The 22868-nt window shown below is 41.2% G+C and overlaps 1 protein-coding gene across 5 annotated transcripts in view; it reads right to left on the bottom strand.

Annotated features, from left to right (window-relative positions):
* Nucleotides 1-1083: 1083 nt before the first annotated feature.
* kiaa0586 (KIAA0586 ortholog) overlaps nt 1084-22868 on the bottom strand; it is a 41420-nt gene continuing 19635 nt past the window's right edge. For 3 of the 5 annotated variants that reach the window (XM_055057091.1, XM_055057092.1, XM_055057095.1), the window contains exons 11-26: nt 22014-22196; nt 21726-21933; nt 21479-21640; nt 20047-20147; nt 14252-14395; nt 13244-13387; nt 12618-12802; nt 12411-12535; nt 11645-11832; nt 11417-11570; nt 10539-10689; nt 10124-10368; nt 8639-8691; nt 8391-8501; nt 7954-8098; nt 1084-1367 (exon numbers count right to left, since the gene is read on the bottom strand). In XM_055057091.1, the coding sequence (XP_054913066.1) occupies nt 1225-1367; nt 7954-8098; nt 8391-8501; nt 8639-8691; nt 10124-10368; nt 10539-10689; nt 11417-11570; nt 11645-11832; nt 12411-12535; nt 12618-12802; nt 13244-13387; nt 14252-14395; nt 20047-20147; nt 21479-21640; nt 21726-21933; nt 22014-22196 (2442 nt within the window). In that variant the 3' untranslated portion in view covers nt 1084-1224. The remainder of the gene's footprint in view (nt 1368-7953; nt 8099-8390; nt 8502-8638; nt 8692-10123; nt 10369-10538; nt 10690-11416; nt 11571-11644; nt 11833-12410; nt 12536-12617; nt 12803-13243; nt 13388-14251; nt 14396-20046; nt 20148-21478; nt 21641-21725; nt 21934-22013; nt 22197-22868) is intronic. The other 2 variants (XM_055057096.1, XM_055057097.1) reach the window with 2 other exon arrangements.

The raw sequence follows: 22868 nt of genomic DNA, 5'->3' as shown, positions 1-22868 counted from the left end.
TAAAAAAAGCCAGAAAAAGAAAAGAAAGTCAGAAATGAAACAATGTGACAGTAAATATAGTTTCAGAATATGAAAAATGGGGAAAAATAGATGAACAAAAATGGAAGTTATCAACTTTGAAAATAAAATTAAACATTGACTACCGCCAAATGATCATTTATTTCACACCATGTAATCAAATAACCTGGGAACGTTATTATTTTGATGGAATATCAGGCATATTATTTGCCAATTTTGGCAGGGTTTGCCTTCTAAATTTCTGTAAGGAGAGAAAAATCTCACTTTAAAAAGCAAAGCTTAATGTGCTATAACCTAACTCCAAAATAGTTTCCCTTCTTTTGAAACAGCAACTGTGCAGCAATTATTTTCCCCTCAACATTTGGTAGGAAAAGCAACTCGGACGTTGATCTGTAGCTACATGTAGCTGTTAGTGAGCTGCGACATAAAGCCTGGTCTTCATACAGCTTCAGGGATCTCAGCGTATAACCTGAACTCGCTTCTAAGACTTGTTTTCTTTCCGACTTGCATGCGCTTGAGTTTCCACTTTGTTTTGCTGAACATGTGCAGAGCTCTGTAGGCCTGAGATCAGTTCATCCTGCTCTGCTTCATTATGTTTAATCCTGGTTTGTGAGAACATCGATCTCTGCACAGACACACAGGACCTCAGGGAACCAATCAACTGTCTGATCAATAGCTCTTCTCTTCCTGTGTTTTCTTGGATTGAAGGTCTAATCAGGATGAGGTCTCTGTGTCACTTAACATCATTCACTTCCTGCTCATCAGCTTCCTAATTAAACGCTAGTCTGTTTATTGTGAACATGGTTTTGTTGTGTTGTTTCTTTTCTCTTTTAAGGATTTTGTGGATGAAAAATCATCATCATCATCATCATCATGTTCGCAACACATTTTGTCAACATGCTGCAGCTTTTAAAATGACTCCTTTGACACAAGCTGTGTAGAAAGCTGAGATCTTGTCTCTGGGACGATCCATTCACTTCCAGACCAAATGCAGAAGTTCCTTTAAACTAAATCTGACTCTTACTTCCTGACTACTTTGTAAAATAAGTGAAAGACAACGAAATGTGTATTAAAAGTAAAATATGTAACTTTTAATCTGAAAGAACACGACAACATTTAAAACGGTCAATCACTCAAATTTACAACAATTAAAGGCTGCAGGGAATGATTCCATGGAGTTCAGAGAAGGAAATAATGAGAATCTGATCAGAAGACGTCACTGGTGGAGGAGTCTGTGTCTGCGTTCACTGACCCGACGGTCTCCTCGTTGTTCTCCTCGTTTCTATCCTGGGCTCTACAGGTCTTCCTGGCTCCTCCCTGTGGATTTTGTTTGTCCAGATGTGCAACGTCTAAGAAAAAAAAATCATTATATTTATTGACTATAAATTGAGCAATTTGACTGGAAGGTCAGGGTTGTTCTAGAGTCTCTAGACACTCGTCTTAAAGCCATTATGTTAAATAGTTAACATAATGGCTTATGGATATCTTAACATTTTTATGTTTTGACATTAAACATATTTAGTTTTGTTTTGTATACAAAAATAAATATGAAATAAAATAAAAGTTGGTTCCATTAACTATTTTAGGGCTGATCTGCAGTTTTTCTTCAAGTCTTTTAGAAACATTTAAACTAAATAGAACAATGTATATTACATTTCTTGTGTTATTTACTCACCACTTATCTACTTTTTACTTTTTACATATTACCTATTTTATTCCCTGAATAAAGATATTCTAGTAAATATCTTTACTAGAAGATATTTTACATGCACCTAAAATCAACAGATTGTGACGTCTGGGTTAAAATAATCTAGTCTCTGGTGACTGTTAATGACTGTACTGCGTCAGTTAAGGTCAGAGTTCATCAGGATTCAACATGATGGAGAGAGACTGGGGATGTGGAACTATTTGGAAGGTGCTTGTTTTGTCACATCTGATATAAAACAGTATCCTGGCAACAAGAAACCCCTTGCTCTACGCTTTTCTTCCAGCAGAGGGTCTGGGCTTCCTGGAAGCCTCTGCTGAAGACTGAATCGATTGGAAATGTTAGTGATTGGTCAAATTCGCTAATATTTTAAACACAAACAGTCAACACTGTACAGTGTGGAACAACCACCCCACACTGCAAAGACAGAAGTCTCAAGCCCAATGTCTCTTCTGCCAGCAGTGACCTGACTTTAAGTCATCAATACTGTGGAAGTGTGGCCAACATGGACTGAATGGTGTCGTTCTCTTTGTCCGCTGCCATTGCCAAATTACAGGCAGACTATAGTAGAAAATCAACATCAGAGAAATTCATCTCAATGGGAGAAATCCCAGACGGAGCACTGAGGAGACATGAGAATCAAGCAGAAATACTTAAGGAGGCAAAGGCCAGCTAATAAAACTGTATTTTAGAAAAAGAACATCACACTGTCTAACAGTGTAGTGAGACGGTCTGGGGCTACTTTGCTACTTCATTGACGGAACCATAAATTCTGCTCTCTAGAAAGTCTGGAGGTAAATGTCTGACCAGAGGTTAGGCCTTCAAGCATAAGCTCACTGAGGGACTGCAGCAGCAGGTCCACCTCTGAATGACCCAATGGGTGTTTCTTAAAGCTTTTTCAAACTGTTTATTTGCTGTGATGTTTTTTTTTTTTTTTACATAATTATTAAAACTATCCCCATGTCCAGACTGTAATGAGACAGAAAATCTGTGAACAGATGGAGCTCCAGCAGTAGCACCTCCCCCCAGTGCTTCTCCTGCCATCTTGTTTCAACAGTTACATAGTATTTTAACGATGACCAACCGCTTTGACGTCTTTCAGTCCGGTTTCCGTGCTCACCACAAAGCCCTCGTCAAACTGTTCAATGACATCCACATAAATACAGACTGTGGAAGAACCACAGTGCTGGATCTGTTGGACCTCAGCGCAGTATTTAACACTGTTGACCACGACATATTACTGGAATGACTGGAGAGTTGGGTTGGACTCTCTGGTCCAGTACTCAGTTGGTTATGAGTCTTACATAAAGAACAGGGATTTCTTTGTTTCAATAGGAAACTTCTCAGTGGTCATATATGGGGTACCCCAAGGTTCAATCCTGGGACTCTTCTTATTTACTATCTATATGTAACCAAGCAGATGTCATACAGCTCTACATTACCATGTCACCAGGTGACTGAACCAACCTAAAAGCCCTGAACAGATGCTTCGAACAAATAAATGTATGGATGTGCCAAAACTTTCTTCAGCTGAACAGAAACAAACTGAAGTTATTATCTTTGGACTGATCAAGAGTCATAGCTTCAGTTATTACATCTAGAAACTAGTGATCAGGTCTGAAATCTGGTTGTTGTGGTTCATGTGACCTGAACCTTCAGAGTCAAATAAAGACAGTTACAAAGTTGGCCTTCTGTCAACTGAAGAACATTTTTATAGGACAGGATTAAAGGACTAATGTCTCAGCAAGATCTAGAGAAACTCATCCACATGTTTATCTTTAGTCACCAATTACTGCAACAGTGTCTGCACACATTAACCTAATAAATCTCTCCTCCAGATGCAGCTGATCCAGAACCATGCCTGCTGCTGGTGTTCTGACTGAAACCAGGAAGATAGAAAACATCACCCAGTTCTACAGTCCTTCACTGAGAGAATAGACTTTAAAATACTGATGTGATTTATAAATCACTGAACAGCTGAGCAGCACAATATATTAAATATCTGCTGCTGTTGTATCAACCTTCCAGAACCTCTCTGGTCTTCTGGTTCTGTTTTCCATCCAGAACCAGAACCAAATATGGAAAAGCAGCAGAACAAACTGCCAGAAACTGAAAAATAGCTGAAACATTGAGTTTCTTTAAGACTAGGTTAAAACCCCTCCTGGTTGGAGCTGCTTTTGAACCATAATAAATAGAATATTAACAAACACATTTGATGTGTGCTGATGATTTGAATGATGGCACTTGACAAAATGTAATGTCTGTTACTGCTTTTCTTGACTGTTGATTGTATGACATGTTTATGTTTTTTTAACTGCCTTGTTGCTGAAATGTGCTATCCAACTAAACTTGGTTGATCTGAAGGTATGCTCTGCTCCTGGTCAAAGTCAGAAGGAGAGTCTTAACACTGTCAATCAATCTCGGGTATGTACTACTAAACATGCTAAAGGCAGACAAACAACTTACCGCTCCAGGAAAACTGTTTATCTTCTGTTATCATGCTAACTAGCCTGAGCATCCATTCATGGCAGATTCTGTTTTGGGCAACCAGGTACAATGTAGCAGAGAGGAAGGGGGAGGTTGTGAGGAGTGCATACATGGGGTTGATTGACAACACTAAGAACGTCCACCTGGCTGTGATTGGTTGTTTCTGACAGAGCAGTGTGTTTGTTCAGGTGACAGCAGGTTCATGAAGAGAATCCAGATTTTATCACAGATGTTCTGTCTTGTATTTTACTGTCACAACACGGTGAAAGTTTTAACAAATATGTAAAATAAAAATGTTTTAAAAGTTAAAAGATAGACACTGCAGCTTTGAAGTATGGACTCAAATCTGTGAAAGGACTTCAAACAGGCCAATCACATTAGAAAGTCCATGCTTGCTGAATTAAAACAATCTTGCCAGGAAAGTTTGAAGAAGACTTTACCAAGAAGATATTAACAAAGTGCTGAACGGGATCAGGACTCTGAGAGCCGAACTGGGTGGGCTCTGAGTGTGTGGGGGGAGGGAACGCGTGTTCTGGGCTGGCAGCAGCAGCGGGAACCGGGGAAATGAAGACGAGCCTTTCACAGGCTCCATAAGCAGAACGGAAACCGAGTTGGGCAGTGAAAGGATAGAGTGTGCAGAGAGTAAAGCGAAGGCATCCGGAACACAGAGCTCAGTGTGCTTCAGCGCCGGCCTGCACAGCCACAAACACACACATCTGCACAGGTAACATCCACGACACCTGAGGGCAGAGCTGGACCAAACGCTGCAGACTCAACAAAGGACAAATCTATTCATTCATTTGTTTAAGTCTTCTTCTGCTTACTCTCAGAGTCTCCATGGCAACAAAGCAATAGTAAAGCCCTGCAATAGTTGGACTAATTTTTATGAAGAACATATTAAAAAGCCAAAGGAAAAACTATCTGCCTTTTACCTGATTTTTATAGGTTTTAGTATTTAGTCCAGCAGAAACTGTTGCTATGCAACATGTCTGCAGGTTTCTGTGATTATCATCATAAAATACAAATATACATGGATACAGTAACTTACACAAACCTCTGCAAAGAAACACACACACACACACACACACACATCAAGCTGTCTGATTGCCTACAGAATAACGCTGGTAGAAAATGGCAGAATCGCTGAGCTGGTAGGTGTGAGATCAGACATGCTTCCATGGCAACCAGAGACTGAAGATGAAGCAGAAACACAATAAAAATATGTTTTCCAAACAGCCAGTTAATAAAGTTACATATGGACTGAAAGGGATGCTGAACTCTGGCTCAGGTGTTTCATTGGATGTAGAGCCAGTAGAGCCAGTAGAGCTAGTAGAACCCATAGAGCCAGTAGAGCTAGTAGAGCCAGTAGAGCTAGTAGAGCCAGTAGAGCCAGTAGAGCCAGTAGAGCCAGTAGAGCTAGTAGAGCCAGTAGAGCCAGTAGAGCTAGTAGACCCATAGAGCCAGTAGAGCTAGTAGAGCCAGTAGAGCTAGTAGAGCCCGTAGAGCCAGTAGAGCTAGTAGAGCCAGTAGAGCCAGTAGAGCTAGTAGAGCCAGTAGAGCCAGTAGAGCTAGTAGAGCCGTAGAGCCCGTAGAGCTAGTAGAGCCAGTAGAGCTAGTAGAACCCGTAGAGCCAGAGAGCTAGTTAGAAGCCGTAGACCAGTAGAGCTAGCGAGCCCGTAGTAGAGTAGTAGAGTAGTAGAGCCGCCAGTAGAGTAGAAGTAGAGCCTAGTAGAGCCAGTAGAGCCAAGTAGTAGAGAGTAGAGCCAGTAGCCAAGAGAGTAGAGCAGCAGAGTAGTAGAGCTAGTAGAGCCCGTAGAGCTAGTAGAACCCGTAGAGCCAGTAGAGCCAGTAGAGCCAGTAGAGCTAGTAGAACCCGTAGAGCCAGTAGAGCCAGTAGAGCTAGTAGAGCTAGTAGAGCCAGTAGAGCTAGTAAGCCAGTAGAGCAGTAGAGCCAGTAGTAGAGCAGTAGAGCTAGTAGAGCCAGTAGAGCCAGTAGAGCTAGTAGAGCCAGTAGAGCCAGTAGAGCTAGTAGAGCCCGTAGAGCTAGTAGAACTAGTAGAGCCAGTAGAGCCAGTAGAGCTAGTAGAGCCAGTAGAGCTAGTAGAGCTAGTAGAGCCAGTAGAGCCAGTAGAGCTAGTAGAGCCAGTAGAGCCAGTAGAGCTAGTAGAGCCAGTAGAGCCCGTAGAGCTAGTAGAGCCCGTAGAGCTAGTAGAACCCGTAGAGCCAGTAGAGCTAGTAGAGCCAGTAGAGCCAGTAGAGCTAGTAGAGCCCGTAGAGCTAGTAGAACCCGTAGAGCCAGTAGAGCCAGTAGAGCTAGTAGAACCCGTAGAGCCAGTAGAGCCAGTAGAGCCAGTAGAGCTAGTAGAGCCAGTAGAGCCAGTAGAGCTAGTAGAGCCCGTAGAGCTAGTAGAACCCGTAGAGCCAGTAGAGCCAGTAGAGCTAGTAGAACCCGTAGAGCCCGTAGAGCCAGTAGAGCTAGTAGAGCTAGTAGAGCCAGTAGAGCTAGTAGAGCCAGTAGAGCCAGTAGAGCCAGTAGAGCTAGTAGAGCCAGTAGAGCCAGTAGAGCTAGTAGAGCCAGTAGAGCCAGTAGAGCTAGTAGAGCCCGTAGAGCTAGTAGAACCCGTAGAGCCAGTAGAGCCAGTAGAGCTAGTAGAGCCAGTAGAGCCCGTAGAGCCAGTAGAGCTAGTAGAGCTAGTAGAGCCAGTAGAGCTAGTAGAGCCAGTAGAGCCAGTAGAGCTAGTAGAGCCAGTAGAGCTAGTAGAGCCAGTAGAGCCAGTAGAGCCAGTAGAGCTATTAGAGCCAGTAGAGCCAGTAGAGCTAGTAGAGCCAGTAGAGCTAGTAGAGCTAGTAGAGCCAGTAGAGCCAGTAGAGCTAGTAGAGCTAGTAGAGCCAGTAGAGCTAGTAGAGCCAGTAGAGCCAGTAGAGCTAGTAGAGCCAGTAGAGCCAGTAGAGCTAGTAGAGCCAGTAGAGCTATTAGAGCCAGTAGAGCCAGTAGAGCCCGTAGAGCTAGTAGAGCCAGTTGAGCCAGTTGAGCCAGTAGAGCTAGTAGAGCTAGTAGAGCCAGTAGAGCTAGTAGAGCCAGTAGAGCCAGTAGAGCTAGTAGAGCCAGTAGAGCCCGTAGAGCCAGTAGAGCTAGTAGAGCTAGTAGAGCCAGTAGAGCTAGTAGAGCCAGTAGAGCCCGTAGAGCCAGTAGAGCCCGTAGAGCCAGTGCCAGTAGAGAGAGAAGAGAGTAGAGAGTAGAGCTAGTAGAGCCAGTAGAGCTAGTAGAGCCAGTAGAGCTAGTAGAGCCAGTAGAGCCAGTAGAGCCAGTAGAGCCAGTAGAGCCAGTAGAGCAGACTGCTCCCAGTATCTCTCCCAGTAATCACCACCTCACCGTCTCTGTCCGTCAAATTTCAGTCATTTAAAGCAGGAAGAGCTTTTAGGGTGTAGTAATTTATATCTTGTCGGAGGTCATTTTTTTTTAATTTACAGAAAAATGTAAAAGATCTTTTCTTTGTTTTTAATTATTTCTTCATATTACTAGAATTCTACCAGTGTTTTAAAAATCCAGGTTGTTGTCATATGTTTTTTTTTCCACTTTGTAAACGTTAGACAACAAAACACAAGTCCTTCCTGTTTCTCCAGACTGAAGGTAACAATCTCACTCATAAGGAGCTCCATGATCCCACACAGCAAAATAATATGATGCATTCTGTCACAACTCTGACCTCACCAGCCCAGGTTTACTGTACAGATGATCTGACCTGCAGGCTGGCTGATCTGTCCGCAGGTGGAGCTTTGATCCAGTCCCCTCGGGTCTCTGGTCTGGTTCGGATGTTTTGCTGGCCTGCAGTCTCTCACCTCCCCCACACTCACCTCGTCCTCCATCTCCTCCCTCCCCCAGGAGCCCTAAAACACCACAGGTCAAAGGTTACGGAGCGTGAATGTTTATCACCCTTCACTTACCTCCTGTTCTCAGTAATAAAATGTAGCATAATCACTGAAACTCGGAGCTGTCCATCAACTGAAAGTAAAAGTAATGACCTATGTGATGATACATAAAAACTTCAGGAGTTTTATTAGGTTTGCCACTAGAGTGGAATTAGATTTTTAGGTTTAACAGTGAAATCCTCAACATTTCTTTAAACAGATTCATAGTTTGTAAGTTCATGGTCATGACCAATGCAACTGGTCAGCAAACCTCAGGCTGTGACCTCTGTCCTCTGTGAGTGACTCCCTGATCCATCTTGGTCAACAGGCTCAGCAGAATGCTACGACCTCCAACCTGCTCCAGAGTGGACGAGTCAAAGGCCTGCAGGACGGACACAGAGGGACAAAACAAACAGGCTCTTTATGACTTTGATCCAAACAGCTTAGGAAAAGTAAATGACTTTAAATAAGAATTCAGAGGGGGAAGTGATCCCACAGCCCAGGGTTAGGGTTACTCACCATGTCTTCCACCTCATGTAGCGAGCTGGAGAAGCTACACACTTCCTCCTCTTCTGAAACATAAACAGATCAAAATTACAGCAACGAGGAAACACATCTACAGGGAAAGGATCAGAACTCGTTTCACCATACTGGATTTATGAAGCAAACAACAAAAACCAGAGGAAGTAGTACCAAGCCACCTTCTAATCTGTGATTTAAAAACAATATTAAAAAAAGAAAACAAAAAAATTTGTCACACTTCCCTTTAATCTCTTTCTGCGCTCTGTTTCTGAGATTTAAGTAAAATCTTCTGCCAAGCATTAAACAAAGAATAAAACAAAACAAAATCTTCATCAAACAGGAACCATTCTGGAAGGAAACAGAAACTTGGTGCAGTCAGACCAACATGATGAATCAGCATGTTTCCACCATCAATGACAGCATGAAGCTGTCAGAGGAGCAGAACAGCAGCTCATCACGGCAGAGGAGAGGAGAACGCTTCAATTTTAGACACAAATGTCTCAACAAAGGAACAAAATTTTGCTCATGATTTTTGCATTTATCATCAATTTTCTGACAATGCATTTTTGTGGCAATGAAAAAAGCTGCTTCAATCTGCTTCGTTTTTTCCTCAGGAAATGAAAAAGATCTGAAGCTGGGCTCTGCTGGGACGCACAGATCCGTCACTGCTTTTGAGAAAAAACCCCAACAATAAGTAAATAATTGATAATTATTGTTTATTTCATTTCATTTATTCCCAATTATCTGTAAGTATGATAAAGTCATTCAGACAAGTAAAAAAGAACGACTGTTTAACTTGTCTATTTGTTAGGCAACGCTTCAGATCTAAAAGGAAAATCTGTTTGTGATTTTCCTTTCCTCAATAAAAATCCCTAGATCTGGTTAATCTTTTGTTTTTACAAACAAAAAACAATGGCATTTATGTCCATCCTCTCACCAGGGACATAAATGCCACATTAAATCTGGGACACACAGAATTAATGTGTCCCAGCAGGTTTCAGCATTTTAGCTCATTTTTATTCATCAATCCTCAAATATCCAGCCTGACCCTAAAGCTTATTTATTGCCAGAATAAAAATGCGAACCTTTTTTTCAATAAAGGGAAGACACACCTGATTTATGAGGTGAGGTCCTGGACGTAAGTTACAGAAAATGTAATGTGATGTTGCAGCTTTGTGTGCCCTGATTTATCTGTGCAGATTTCCTTCATTTTGGGAGATCAGAGACCAGCTGACAGTTACATGTGAGGCTGAGGTCTAAATATCAGCCACTGTCTTCTTCTGCTCTGCTGTGATAGAGAATTGACTGACTGATCCACCCATTAGTTTATGTCTGCATGTCTATACTTAGTAGTAATGACTCCACTGTTGCCAACTCATCCACTTTCTTGCTATACTTAGTGACATTCAGACAACAAAAATGGTATTGGACAAAATGGGAATCAGCAGGCCAGGCTTTTTAAAGATCAGATGCTGTTCGTACCTGTCAGAGGGGCCAACTGGTTGACACTGACGAGTAACTCTCCCTCTGAGATGTGTTTGAGAGCAGCTTCGGTCTCTGCAGTTACAGCGCTGCTGCTGCTGCTACTGCTACTGCTGCTGCTGCTGGAGCTACTGGTTTCTAGGTGACTGGGAGGAGGAGCAGGACTGGGTTCTGCTTGAGGAGGCTGGGACTGAACAGGAGCGGGACTGCTGACCGCCGGCTCCTCCTCTGCTACAGACAGCGGCCTGATGGAGGAGAGAGGACGGTGTTGAACGAGTCACGTAATGTCAAACACTTCCATCCTGACGTTTGTGTGTGTGTGTGTGTGTGTGTGTGTGTGTGTGTGTGTGTGTGTGTGTGTGTGTGTGTGTGTGTGTGTGTGTGTGTGTGTGTGTGTGTGTGTGTGTATGCGTACAGAGAGTGTGTCGGTGGTTCCAGCTCTTCCAGCTCATCCAGTGAAATTTGTAGGTTCCCCTGTGAGGCTGGGGGCGGGGTTTGATGAGCAGCAGAGGAGCTTGCGTCGGACAGACGGGGTTCTGGTGTGGCACCCGGCGTAGCTACAGGTTCTGAGGTCAGGTAGAGGAAAGTACATTAATGCATGATTGCAGTCAAGTATTATCCTGGCCAGAATGATGTTACATATATATCAGATTACATAGAGATAAAAAGGCTGTCATCAAGGTTTGATCAGGCTGGAATGATCAACAAGGAGATCTTAAAGAGACTACACCAAATGTGTGATCAACTTCCACACAAACCTGCAAACTGATTACAGGAGAGCAGAAAGACCATTAAACCCAGACTAAACAATAACCATAATCAGACCTGGCCTGTTATCAGGTTTTAAAAATGTTATCAAGGCAATTTGGGCTGAAATCAAGTTATAGTTGAAGATTTTATTAAAAACACGCTCTTATGAAATGTAAAAACTTGTCACCCCCAGTTGAAAAGACTGTAAAAATCTTTCAAATAAATTCTAAATATCTAGAAGATCCAACAATCAACTAAGAGACACATTCATTTGTAGCTAAATTTTCTGTAGAAAAGTGAAGGCTGTCCTCTACAGACTCTTTCACCCTCCGTCGTCACCCAGGCTCCAAAACAACCATTGCAGGTCATCAACAGGTCAAGTCATTAACTGGCAATGATGCTGGAAAAATGTAACATTTTCTCTTCAAACATCTCCAAGTATCTGTTTTTATGCTTCTTAACTTCTTAACAAATACAAACCTTTGGCCTTTTCACACTTAAACATAAGATCAGTACGACTTTTAAAGTCTGCTGGTGGTAGACCTGGAGCTGTGACTGGCTGAGGAGAGTCCTGGGGAACTGGACTGGATGGTTTCGATGGAAGAGGAGTGGCTGCTGGGGTGGAGTCTCTGCTGAGCTGGGGCCTGTTGGGTGGAGGTGATGGGACTGGTGTCGGGACCAGTGGAGCTGCTTTGTCCTGGTGCAGAAATGTGGAACATAAGGAGGTGAAACAGATCACATCATGTCAGGGAGCTGAGGAGTTCTTAGTACCTCCTTATCTTCTGACTGCGGTGCTTCTGGTCTTGGTTCTGGAGCCGTAGCCACTGCACTAGTCTGGGACAGCATCTGCGCCACGGTTTCAGTCAGAACCTCGTTCACCAGCTGCCTAATCAAGGCCGAATCCACTGAGACGTTGGCGTCTACGAAGAGCTGCAGACCTCCACCTCCTGCTGCTTCCACTGCAAACACACGGCGGGTGGAGACAAGCCGTTCATCACAAATTAGGACAGAAACTCACCATGAAACCTGCATTATGTAATAATATCAACCTTCAAAATGTAATAAAACAAAACGTAAAACTAAATGTCACAAAATCCTTGAACGCATTTTGTTATACTTTATGCTGCAGTACGTAATAATGTTATATTTTATGCATATTCTTCTAAAATATGTAGGGAGTTCTCTTTTTTCAGAAAGAGAACGCCATGAATGCTGAAGGGAGCTTCTTTAATAAAGACTGGGTCTAGAGCAGGGTGCCTTATGTGACCCAAATGCTCTTTACACAGTTAGATGTCCTGTCAGAGACAGAATCAGTCAGGTAACCGGGATCAGAACATTACATAATGTCATAATAATGCAATCATGTAATAATTGGTGCAAAATCTAAAAGTGTTACTACATAATGCTGTAGAAAGTATTAAAAATGTATTCAAGGATTTTTAATACATTATGCATTAGATTACTATTACATAACATAGTTTTAATTATGTTTTATTACATTCTGAAGGTTGATTTTGTTACCAATATTTAGTGTTACCAATATCTGAGGTGAAACTCTGCTCCTCAAGCTCTGATAGGTCAGTGGAGTCATTCTGGGCGGGGTCCGGTGGGGCAGGGCGATACATATCAGCAATCATCCTGGACATCAGCTGCTGCTCCACCCTTAACAGAACCAGCAGCAGCAGCAGAGTCAGACACAGCAGCAGCAGCAGCGTGAATGAGTGAAGTCCAGACCCAGCCTCACCACTCCACCAGCCGGTTCTCCAGGATGTCCTGCGTCTGGCCACGGCCCGCCACAGGAGTCACAATCTCAGCACGGCAAGAGGAAGGGGCTTCAGGCGGGAAGGCCGGGCTGTGGTACCGCACCGGAGCCGGAGATGGGACTCCCTCCAGCACCACCACCTCCTCACCCACATCACTGTTCTCCTCCTGAAGAGTCATCGGTGCAGAGCAGAGGAAAAACTTTCTCACTGCGACTGAAGGGAACGGACGCTGAGCTGATGTGGCAGCAGATTTTACAACCTTTAGCTGATGATCAGCAAAGTAGCTTTCTCCACAATAATTTTCCAGAATGTCTCAGAAAGCCAATAACATGGATGTCAGCCCAAAAATAAAATGTAGGTCAGAAGAACAACTTGTTTAATAGTTGGGAGCTTCCTTTATAACCTGGAGAAACGGTTGCCATGGTGAATTGATGTATTCGCTGCAGTAGTGTATTCTATGATCACAAGAGTTTATGAAACATAACAAAATCACCTCAAACAGGCCGACCTGATCTTTTAACAAAGTAAACACAGTATGCTGCTGCATGCTAATCCATCTGTGTCCAGCAGGAGGCGCTGGTGAATCACTAAATATGTCAGGGGTTACCTGGTGGACGTCAGTGACAGAGAGAAAGTTATTTCCAGGGAAGCCGTTTTCTTCATCCTCCTCATCTTTTAGAGGCTCTGCTGGTTTGATCTCGATGACGCGTGATGGAGAAGATGGAGGCTTTTCTGGAAACTCCTGCTGCTTCTGTCAACATCAAATCACCAGAGGGAGCACTCAAACATTTTTCACCACAAGAAATTAGCTGGAAATAGTTAAATTAAAGTATTTCTCTAGCAGGATTAAAAAAATAGAAAATAAAAAAAGTTATTCTGTGCTGGACAGCACCCCATCCCCCCCATTTTTAATACATTTCATGACATCAATGTCATATTTGACTGGGGCAGTGGAGCCTTTTCACACCACTGTTCTCTGATTGCTGTTAGGGGCCGGGTGCAGCGCTCCAGTACACACAGGATTGTTCAGATTTTTGGATTGTGGCTCTTAATTCCAGTAGTGATCAATTCAATTCAAAAACACTTTATTGATCCCAAAGAAAACTAAATGTTGTTGTAAATCATATTCATTCAAATTTTTCAAAGAGTTATGATGACTTTTGGCGGGAAAGTAGAGGTCCATATAATAGCAAATCTGATGAAGCCTCTCACTGAAGATGCTCGTTTTGTAAAATGGTCTTGTCAAGAGAAAGGTCAGGGGTGTTCTTAATTTTATGAAGAATCCTTCTTTGCATCATCACCTCCAGAAGTTAAAACAGTCACCCCCAGAACAGAACAGAACCAGAACAGAACCAGCCTTTTTTATCAGGTTGTTGAGCCTTTTTTGATCACTTTTCAGCTCCCCCTCTACAAGTGTGCTCTCATTGACATTTTGGAATTGAAGCTCTCTTGCGCCCCTCTGTGGATGAAACACTCTGTGCCAGGTGGCTCATGTTCAGTGTTTGTTTGCTGGTTGGGACTGGCTCTGTGGAGGAACCCATAGCAGGACTCCAAACAACACTCAAAAGAAAGAAAATGGAGGCGCTGCTGATTCACTAAATATGTCAGGGGTTACCTGGTGGACATCAGTGACAGAGAGAAAGTTATTTCCAGGGAGGTCTTTTTCTTCATCCTCCTCATCTTTTAGAGGCTCTACTGGTTTGATCTCAGTGACGTGTGATGGAGAAAATGGAGGCTTTTCTGGAAACTCCTGCTGCTTCTGTCAACATCAAATCACAGATGCATTTTTTCAACGTAAGAAAAAATAAAGAAGTTAAAGTATTTCTCACACAAGATTAAGCAAATTTAGTAACTGAGCAATTATTTGTTGTGGATCAACTGATAAATGAACCCAGAACAAACACAAAAACAGAACAACACAAATAATTGAGCATTTTCAAAAATACCTTCAGAGTTCCAAGTTTTATGTAAACAAGAAATTAAACAAAACTGGAGAAATTTCCAACCCTGCCCAGCAGCAATAAAGCACATTTCTTCCTGTTCATGGAAGAATTAGTGGGCTTCATGTGGAAGACCTGAACTGGTCTGCATCCTGAGATGCAAAAACATTTTGACCTCGCCAAAGTCTGGAGTTAAATCCAGTTCAGATGCCATAGTATCACCTAAACCAGGATGGTCCAACTCAAAGTCCCTCCAATGTTGCTGAATTAAAACATTTGTGTAAAATAGTGGGTTAGAATCCCTCATCACTTAATCTTCAGCTGCCTTCACAAATTCTCTATCAGATTCAAGTGTGGAGAGGCTGAGCTGCTCCAAAACGCTCCATCCTCTTCCTCTACTTGTTATCTCCAGACAGTTTCTGGTGGTGGTCCATTCACACAGACGTCCATTTTGGACTCATACTAAAACTAGCTGTTTAAGTCTAATTTTATGTGTGCTTATTATTTGTCCCTATTATCTTGGTAGAAGCATTCCCATGAAAATATGTAAATGTGACTTCTTCCCCCACATACAGCAGTGTGGAGGCCAGTTGGTTGAATTTCTGTAATGAATGGCCAACAATAAACAGCACAGTGAGCCTCCCGACTGGTCCACTAGTTCTGGTCCACAGTAGAGAGCTGAACACACTGTGTTCTACAAATAATCACTACAATCGGGTCCAATAACACATTTTTCTAACATTTTCATTGATAGTACATCTTTCAAATAAATATCATACAATCTGGTCTTTCTCTTATAAATAAAAAAATTAGAAAAATAAACATAGACATCAGTCAAATTTAACTAATAAACTATTTAACAGTTAACCTCAAACTGGCCACGTCATGTCGTTATAGAAACAGGAAACAAACAAACTGACAGACTGGCGAATACAGCAAACTGACAACTTAACTGAAAATAACTGACAACATAAATTTCTGACATTTAACATAATTATCTGTAATGAATGGCCAACAATAAACAGCACAGTGAGCCTCCCTACTGGTCACTAGTTCTGGGTACTGCAATAAAACTCCACGTTAGTCCTAGAACACAACCACCACTACTGTTCAGAAAAGAACTGGACTTGATGACTGACCACAGTAGAGCGCTGAACAGACTGTGTGGAATCCTCCTTTTAAAGCAACCAGTAGGGGCGCCAAAAACCACTCATTACAGGACAACTATGAAACCCATTTTAGCAGAATTTAACCTGAACCATTTCAACTATATTACATAAAGATGTGTAAATGTACATTTTTTAAATTATCTTAGCAGTTAGCATTGCAGTTAGCATTTTCAGGTCTGTGTGCAAGTTGATTTCCATTCCAATATCTGCTCCTTCACCATTTGAATGATATCTGTTTACTGTGCTGTCAGCAGTTCTGGCTTCTGGCTCACCTGTGAGCCTTCAATCTTCAACATGTTGCCAACTTAATGCCGAGGATTGGTCACCTCCTCCACGTCTCATTCATTGTTTTTAGCTGCACAGTCCGGATCATTCTCCTCCATCTATGTCATTAGTGCTACTGTGTGGCATTTTTCAAACAGCAGGTTGAATTAACATGTTTGGTTCCAGTGGTCTCTATGACATCAGCGGTTATGACATCACTGTGATACAACAAAGGAATCTCTCTCTTGATTGTAGCTCTCAGACAGTGTTTTCTCAGACCTGTTCCAAAGCTCTATCACAACAGATCACATTTCAAAGACACAAGAATTAACAGATAACAAACATGGACCAACAACTTTCATGGATAGAGATGATAGAAGAAAACATCCAGGTAGACTATGACGCAATCCTTCATTTTGATGATGAAGAGGAATGCCCCATTGCGCCTGAAGACGAACCAACCGAGAGTCCAAGAGCATTCGCCGACAACGAGCAAGAAACAACTGATGACATCTGGGATCTGACGAGGCAGATCGATGATTTGAAGAAAGAGCTGGATGAGGAAAGACAACAACGAATTGCAAAGGAGAAAGAACTCAAAGTCCAGCAGGAAGAAATAAAAAACCTGAAGAACTTGTTGGAAAGAGAACGTCACATGAAGAAAACATCAGCCCAAGAAAGAAACAGCGGTTCAGACAAAACAGGAGGATCGTTGTTGTCCGTTGTTACTTCCAAAGTAACAACGGACAACAGACTTCTTCAAGAGCTGGACAAGTTTAAGAGGGAGGCAGAGATATATGCCTCAAGAAACAAAGGACTCATAGAAGTTATGATGGACGAATATAGAATCAAATTAAAGTATGAAGAAAAACTGAAGGATCAATCAGAATATGTTCGCAAATTAGAGGAAACAATCACATCTTTGCAGGCTCTGGTTGGAGCCTGCAAAGGTCCCCAACCAAATGTCCCCCAGCAACAAGATGTCCCCCTGCAGCAAGATGTCCCCCTGCGACCAGATGTCCCCCAGCAACCACAGGTCCCCCTTCAATCAAATGTCCCCCAGCAACCAGAGGTCCCCCAGCAATCAGATGTCCCCCAGCAACCAGAGGTCCCCCAGCAATCAGATGTCCCCCAGCAACCAGAGGTCCCCCAGCAATCAGATGTCCCCCAGCAACCAGAGGTCCCCCAGCAACGGACCTACAATCAACCGCAGTGGTGCCACGTAAGTCGGGCCTCCAAAAAGCCAGCGAGGTCAGAGGACAAGAGAACATATTATCAACCTCAGTGGCGCCACGTAAGTCGGACGTCAAACCAACTTGAGAGGTCAGAGGACAAGAGGAATACAATACACCACAGTGGCGCCGCTAGACGATTGGTCTCCATGCCACCAACCTCCACTGGTTGCATGGAGTCCAATCATGACCCCATGCCGTTGAAATGAAGGACCAAATTATGCCCGGCTCAGCCTTTACGCTGACCCACACCCAGGTGGTACTAAGTGATGTTTCACCAGGTCACTAGCTTAGTGCCTTGACACATCAAAAATTTCTAACTCCAAAATCAATGGAGAAAACACAAAGCGGACAAAAACTAACAAAACAAGATACATTTCAGAATGAATGACAGCATCACAAACATTAAAGTTTCAAACCTATAAAATACTCTATAGTATTATATCTCATTACAACAATGAGATATAATTGCGGCACCACTGTGGTTGATATCTCATGATATCAAAATAGTATTATATCTCAATATAATACAGATTTGTCCATCTGGCCTCTCAATTCCAATACCAAGAGAGGTCAAAGCATTCCAAAAATATCTCAATATATCTCATTGTTTTGAGATATATTGAGATATATTCTGAGCAGTTGTTTCCTGCTATATCTCATTACATAGATATAGCAGGAAGAAACATAGTAATGAGATATAATGATATAATACAATATAATATTATTTCATTATGAGATCGTTATCTTAATATGAGACACTGTGATTACTATCTCAAAATGAAATATTATATTGTCATATCTCATATCTACATAATGAGATATAGTACTATATACTTATATAATACAATATATAATGAGATATTGTATATCTCATTATAACAATGAGATAATATAATTATAGCATTATAATCATCTTTATGAGATAGATACTATCTCAATACAATGAGAAAGTGTCTCATTATATTGAGATTGTATTATATCCCATTGTTATAATGAGATATAATGCTATATCTCATTATATATTGATGAGACATAATGAAATACTTCAATATAGTATTTCATTACAATGAGATGGTATATATTTATATTTTCCAGAGTGGCAGAAACAGACTTCCATGGAAATAAAAAGTCAGGAACTTCATTGCTCCATTGTTGGTTGTTGTAGGTTTCTGTGAAGTGCAGTGGTGCAGTGAATGGGAATCGTCTGTCATTGATCCTGACTGTTTTTAGGAAGGAGAACTGTTAGTTTTCCTCAAGTAACACTGGAATGCTGGGACATTGAATTAAAACATCATTCTGTTCTTTGGTGAAATATTTTTTCACATTTCCTCTAAAAACTATCTGTTGTTTTTTTTATTATTGTTTATTAGGATAGGATAGAAAGGCATCAAAAACCTATGATATAAACAGAAACGTTCTGTAAGTAGGAAATAAATAAAGATAAATCCTAATTGGGATTATTTCTGAGTTATTGTCGCAGGGTAATTAGTCATCTGACAGTTTTGATTGTGTCTCTGTTGTTCTGGTTGTCTGAATGATTTAAAGGGCCGATTTCATGTGAAGCTCCTTAATAGACATAAACATGCAGTAAATAAATTGATTTTCAATCAGTTTTTTGCACCAAAGAGTTAATAATAATAAACACATTTTCACTGAGAGCCATATGAATGAAATAAGTGATTATTGATATGACAGCAGCACACGGCTTTGACACCTGGGTGGTGGGTGTGTAGATGTGGGCGTGATGTCAAGTATGAATGAAAAGGTCACTATCCTGCTGGCTTTGTGTGTGTGAGGAAGCAATGAGCGGTGAGGTCAGTCCTTGCAAAGTTTGGAGCTTGATAATCAAAATGGAATAAATCGATAATTGTGACAAAACAAAGAAAAGGTTTGGAGTTGATTGATAAACGGACAATGAGATTCCCGAGTTATTAGTGTGGCCATTTAACACCATCAGTTTACCATGTTTTATAGTAATAAAACATGTTTATTATTATTATTAAGTCTTTGGTGCAAAAACTGATTAAAACTTGATTTATTTAGTGCATGTTAAGGTTGAGATGGAGCTTCATATAAAATCGGCCCTTTGAATCATTCAGACAACCAGAACAACAGAGACACAATCAAAACTGTCAGATGACTAATTACCCCATGACAATAACTCAGAAATAATTCAAATATTTTTATTTCTTTCCTACTTACATAATGTTTCTGTTTATATCATGGGTTTTTGATGACTTTCTATCCTAAAGAAAAAGATATAAAACTTCAGATATTTCACAAGAGATATTAACATTCATGGAAAAACCTCACATAACCTCATATTAAAGCAGAAAATAGAGCAGCCACCCTAAGAAAGGCTCAGAGTATTTAATTATGCTGCATAAATGATCAGTACAGTATTGCGAGGGAACGCAAAAGAAAAAAAATCTTCATGTCCCCCAGAGGGTGCCGTATAAAGTGTACTTTATAAGTACACTTTATACGGGAATTAAATAAATCAAAAGTTTCATTGGAGCATAATTGATCACAGTATTAATATATAAAATATGCTTATATATTTAGAAAACATTCTAAATATACTTTATATGTAATTTGATCATAAAATGGTACAACTTAGATATCCTTATCAAGCACGTTTATATATTAGAAAACCTAATGCTTAGCCCTTTAAAAGTTTACTTGCGAATATGAGGAGTGGCTTGGAATCTTTAACAAACACTTTAGGTTGCACTGAAGTGTTTGGATGAAACATGTTGCATACAACTTGAGCTGTATGAACAGCATTATGATGCAGTTCACCTGGTCACTGTTGGCTCCATCGTTCACGTTCGCCTGGCTCCCTGACAGAGGAACAGGAAGTACTGATGCTCTGTTCTGGACACGCTCACACCTGGGAAGACCTGCAAAAGCAAACATGCATGATGTCATTTTCAGATCCATACTACTTTCGTTATTTCTTTCAATGAAGCTTATTATGAAAGATAAATGTTTCTTTATTTAAAAAAAAAAAAAAAAAGAAAGAGATATCAAATTTCACACCTGTTCATCTGGCTGGATATCCCAACTAATTCAAGCCAAAGTATATTATTTTATGCAAATCAAATGTCTTCAAACCCCAATAAACTGAAGCAACATTGGATACAATGTGAGAAACAAAGAAATTACTGAGCGTACTGCTACTAACGTTGGTTCTACAACCTGAGGACCGTGACGTCGACTCAGCTTTTCATGCTTTGCTTCTTGAACTGAGTTTCATCTTTTATTTGTAAATAATGGGTTTAGTTGTGTGTTCTTGGCATCCTTCAGGTTAGATTTATTTTACAACCTGTCAAAGACAGCAGAGCAACAGCATAACTCCATTTTAAATGATTCAGTGGCAGCTTTTGTTTTTGTTGAAAGCTGGTGTTACCTTGGGTTTTACACCATGCAGATTTTGTTTTTGTTTTTCTATTAAGTCTTAAGTTGTTCAAACTTTGGTTTAACATGATCAAAATGGGGGTGGGATTAAAGATTGCAGACACCATAAAACATGACGGAAAGGTCCAGAGTGCTCGAGAGAAAAAAACTTGCTAGGACCACACTAATAACAATTCATCTTAAAATAAATTGCTTTCGAAAAAGTCATTTTAAAAGGTCATTTAAAGGTTTCAACCTCAGTGTACTGGAATCTTTTACTCACCAGGTCTGTCCTGCCAATAGGACAGACCTGCTGAGGTACCTGCTTGTGTTGTAGCGTCTATGTGTTCTTAAGACGAGTCTGTAGCAACCAAGCCACTATCAGACCATGAGACTAAGGCAGTAGAAATTTCTGCCTAAAAAGAAAACAGATGAGCGCGATCCACGTTTTCTCTATCTCAAAAAACGATTTCTAAAATATGCTGAAAAACAGTCTCCACTGCATACAACAATGCATAATTCCCTCAGCTAGCATGACTACTAGTGAGGGCAGAAGATTTTTGAAAGAAAATCCTGATGTGGCTTACATTTAAGAACCAGGGGTCTTAACAGGCACGGAGTCAAACAACTATTGTTGCACTTTAAAAAAAACAGGGTTTCATCCTACACAGTTTTCATAACTATTCTGCCAGAGTTAATCCTTTGATAAAGACTAAATATGAGTTTACTGCATAAATTTAAACTAGAGGCAGGTTACAGAACTCGGCTGGCTGCACAGACAGATGGATGGATTGACAGCAACATGAATAATAATAATGTCCAGTGGTTTACTGACGCAGTGGGATTGCCCGGGCAGCAGTGGAGCGCTCTGCACTGTTCACCACCGGTCGAGCTGAGTGGTGTAAGGATAAGTGGGAGTGTTGGGAAGCTTGTCCTGCCGACAGATTGAGGACCGGAGCGAAACTGGTCTGAGTCTTACAGGACTTCAGCCTTACACCTGACAGGAGACACAGACCACAAGACAATCAGGAAAAGGAACAGCCTCCACAGATGAACATAAGTGACTGAATGTGTCTCCTGACCTTTGATGCTTTCCACCAGTCGGGGGTGCTGTTTCCTGCCGAGAGGAGACACAGGAGAGCTAAAACGGGGGTATGGGCTCTTCTTCAGGGTTCGCCTCAGACCTTCATGAGGGAGTCTGCCGTACAGACGAGTCAGATAAAGCTCTCCATCCATGCCGTTTTGCTGGCTGCCCATCAGGTTACCTGAGACTCCAGCAGGCTCTGCCTCCTGCAGTCGCACACAAACCAAAGATAAAGTTATCACTGATCAAAAGAACATTTAGCACTGCTAGCAGAATGAGGAATGACCGTTCTGTGTCCAGCAGTCTGGCCTCTGCCTCCTCTTCCCATTAGTGGCTGATTACTTGTTCCTCTGGGCATGCTCACTGGCCTGCCTCTGCCTGCAGCCCTCTTTGTTGCATTTGCTGCTCTGCAATGAATTGCATCAAGAGGAGGCATGGCACCCTGAGGAGGGGGAGGATGACCCTGAGTCTGGAGAAACAAGATGGCTTAGAAAACCTCATCAGGATCTTATGTCGCAATACACAATAAATAAGTTAATCACATGATAAATTAAAACAACATTTTTGTGATTTAGCCTTTTTTCTTCTCTCTCTCTTTCCGTTGTTTTAATTATTTTGTATATTTAAAATGTCTTCTGGGTCCAATGTGACACTTTTATTAGAATTTAAAGGGTAACATGTTATTTGACGGGTTGTGAATAAAACCGTCATGACATTGTCATAAACATGACATTGTCATAAACATGACATAATACTTGTCATGAACATGATTAAGTCTTTATAAATATTTATGACTCTTATCATAAAGTGTCATTTGGTAAATCGTGACACTTTTAATACAAATGTGTTATAAAACTGATTAAACTTTAGCTTTAATAACATAAAGTTTTATATTTTTAAAGTTTAAATCAGGAATACTTTTATAATAAACTTATGTCAGATCATGATTTATTGGTAAATGTCAGGTTGTCATAACGAAGACATTTTGAATAATGTCAACTTTGTATTCATGTCACAGGCATGAATACACTCAGTGCAGTCTACACTCAGTGCAGACTACTGCACTGAGTGTAGTGCAGTCTACTACACTGAGTGTAGACTGCAGCATGTGGTTGCACAAAGCAAAAATGTGAAAAAAAAT

This window comes from Poeciliopsis prolifica, unplaced genomic scaffold (assembly GCF_027474105.1).
Source record: "Poeciliopsis prolifica strain line A6 unplaced genomic scaffold, Auburn_PproV2 SCAFFOLD047, whole genome shotgun sequence".
NCBI lineage: Eukaryota > Metazoa > Chordata > Actinopteri > Cyprinodontiformes > Poeciliidae > Poeciliopsis > Poeciliopsis prolifica.
The sequence above is the reverse complement of the archived record's forward strand: the minus strand, read 5'-3'. Positions and strand labels throughout refer to the sequence as shown.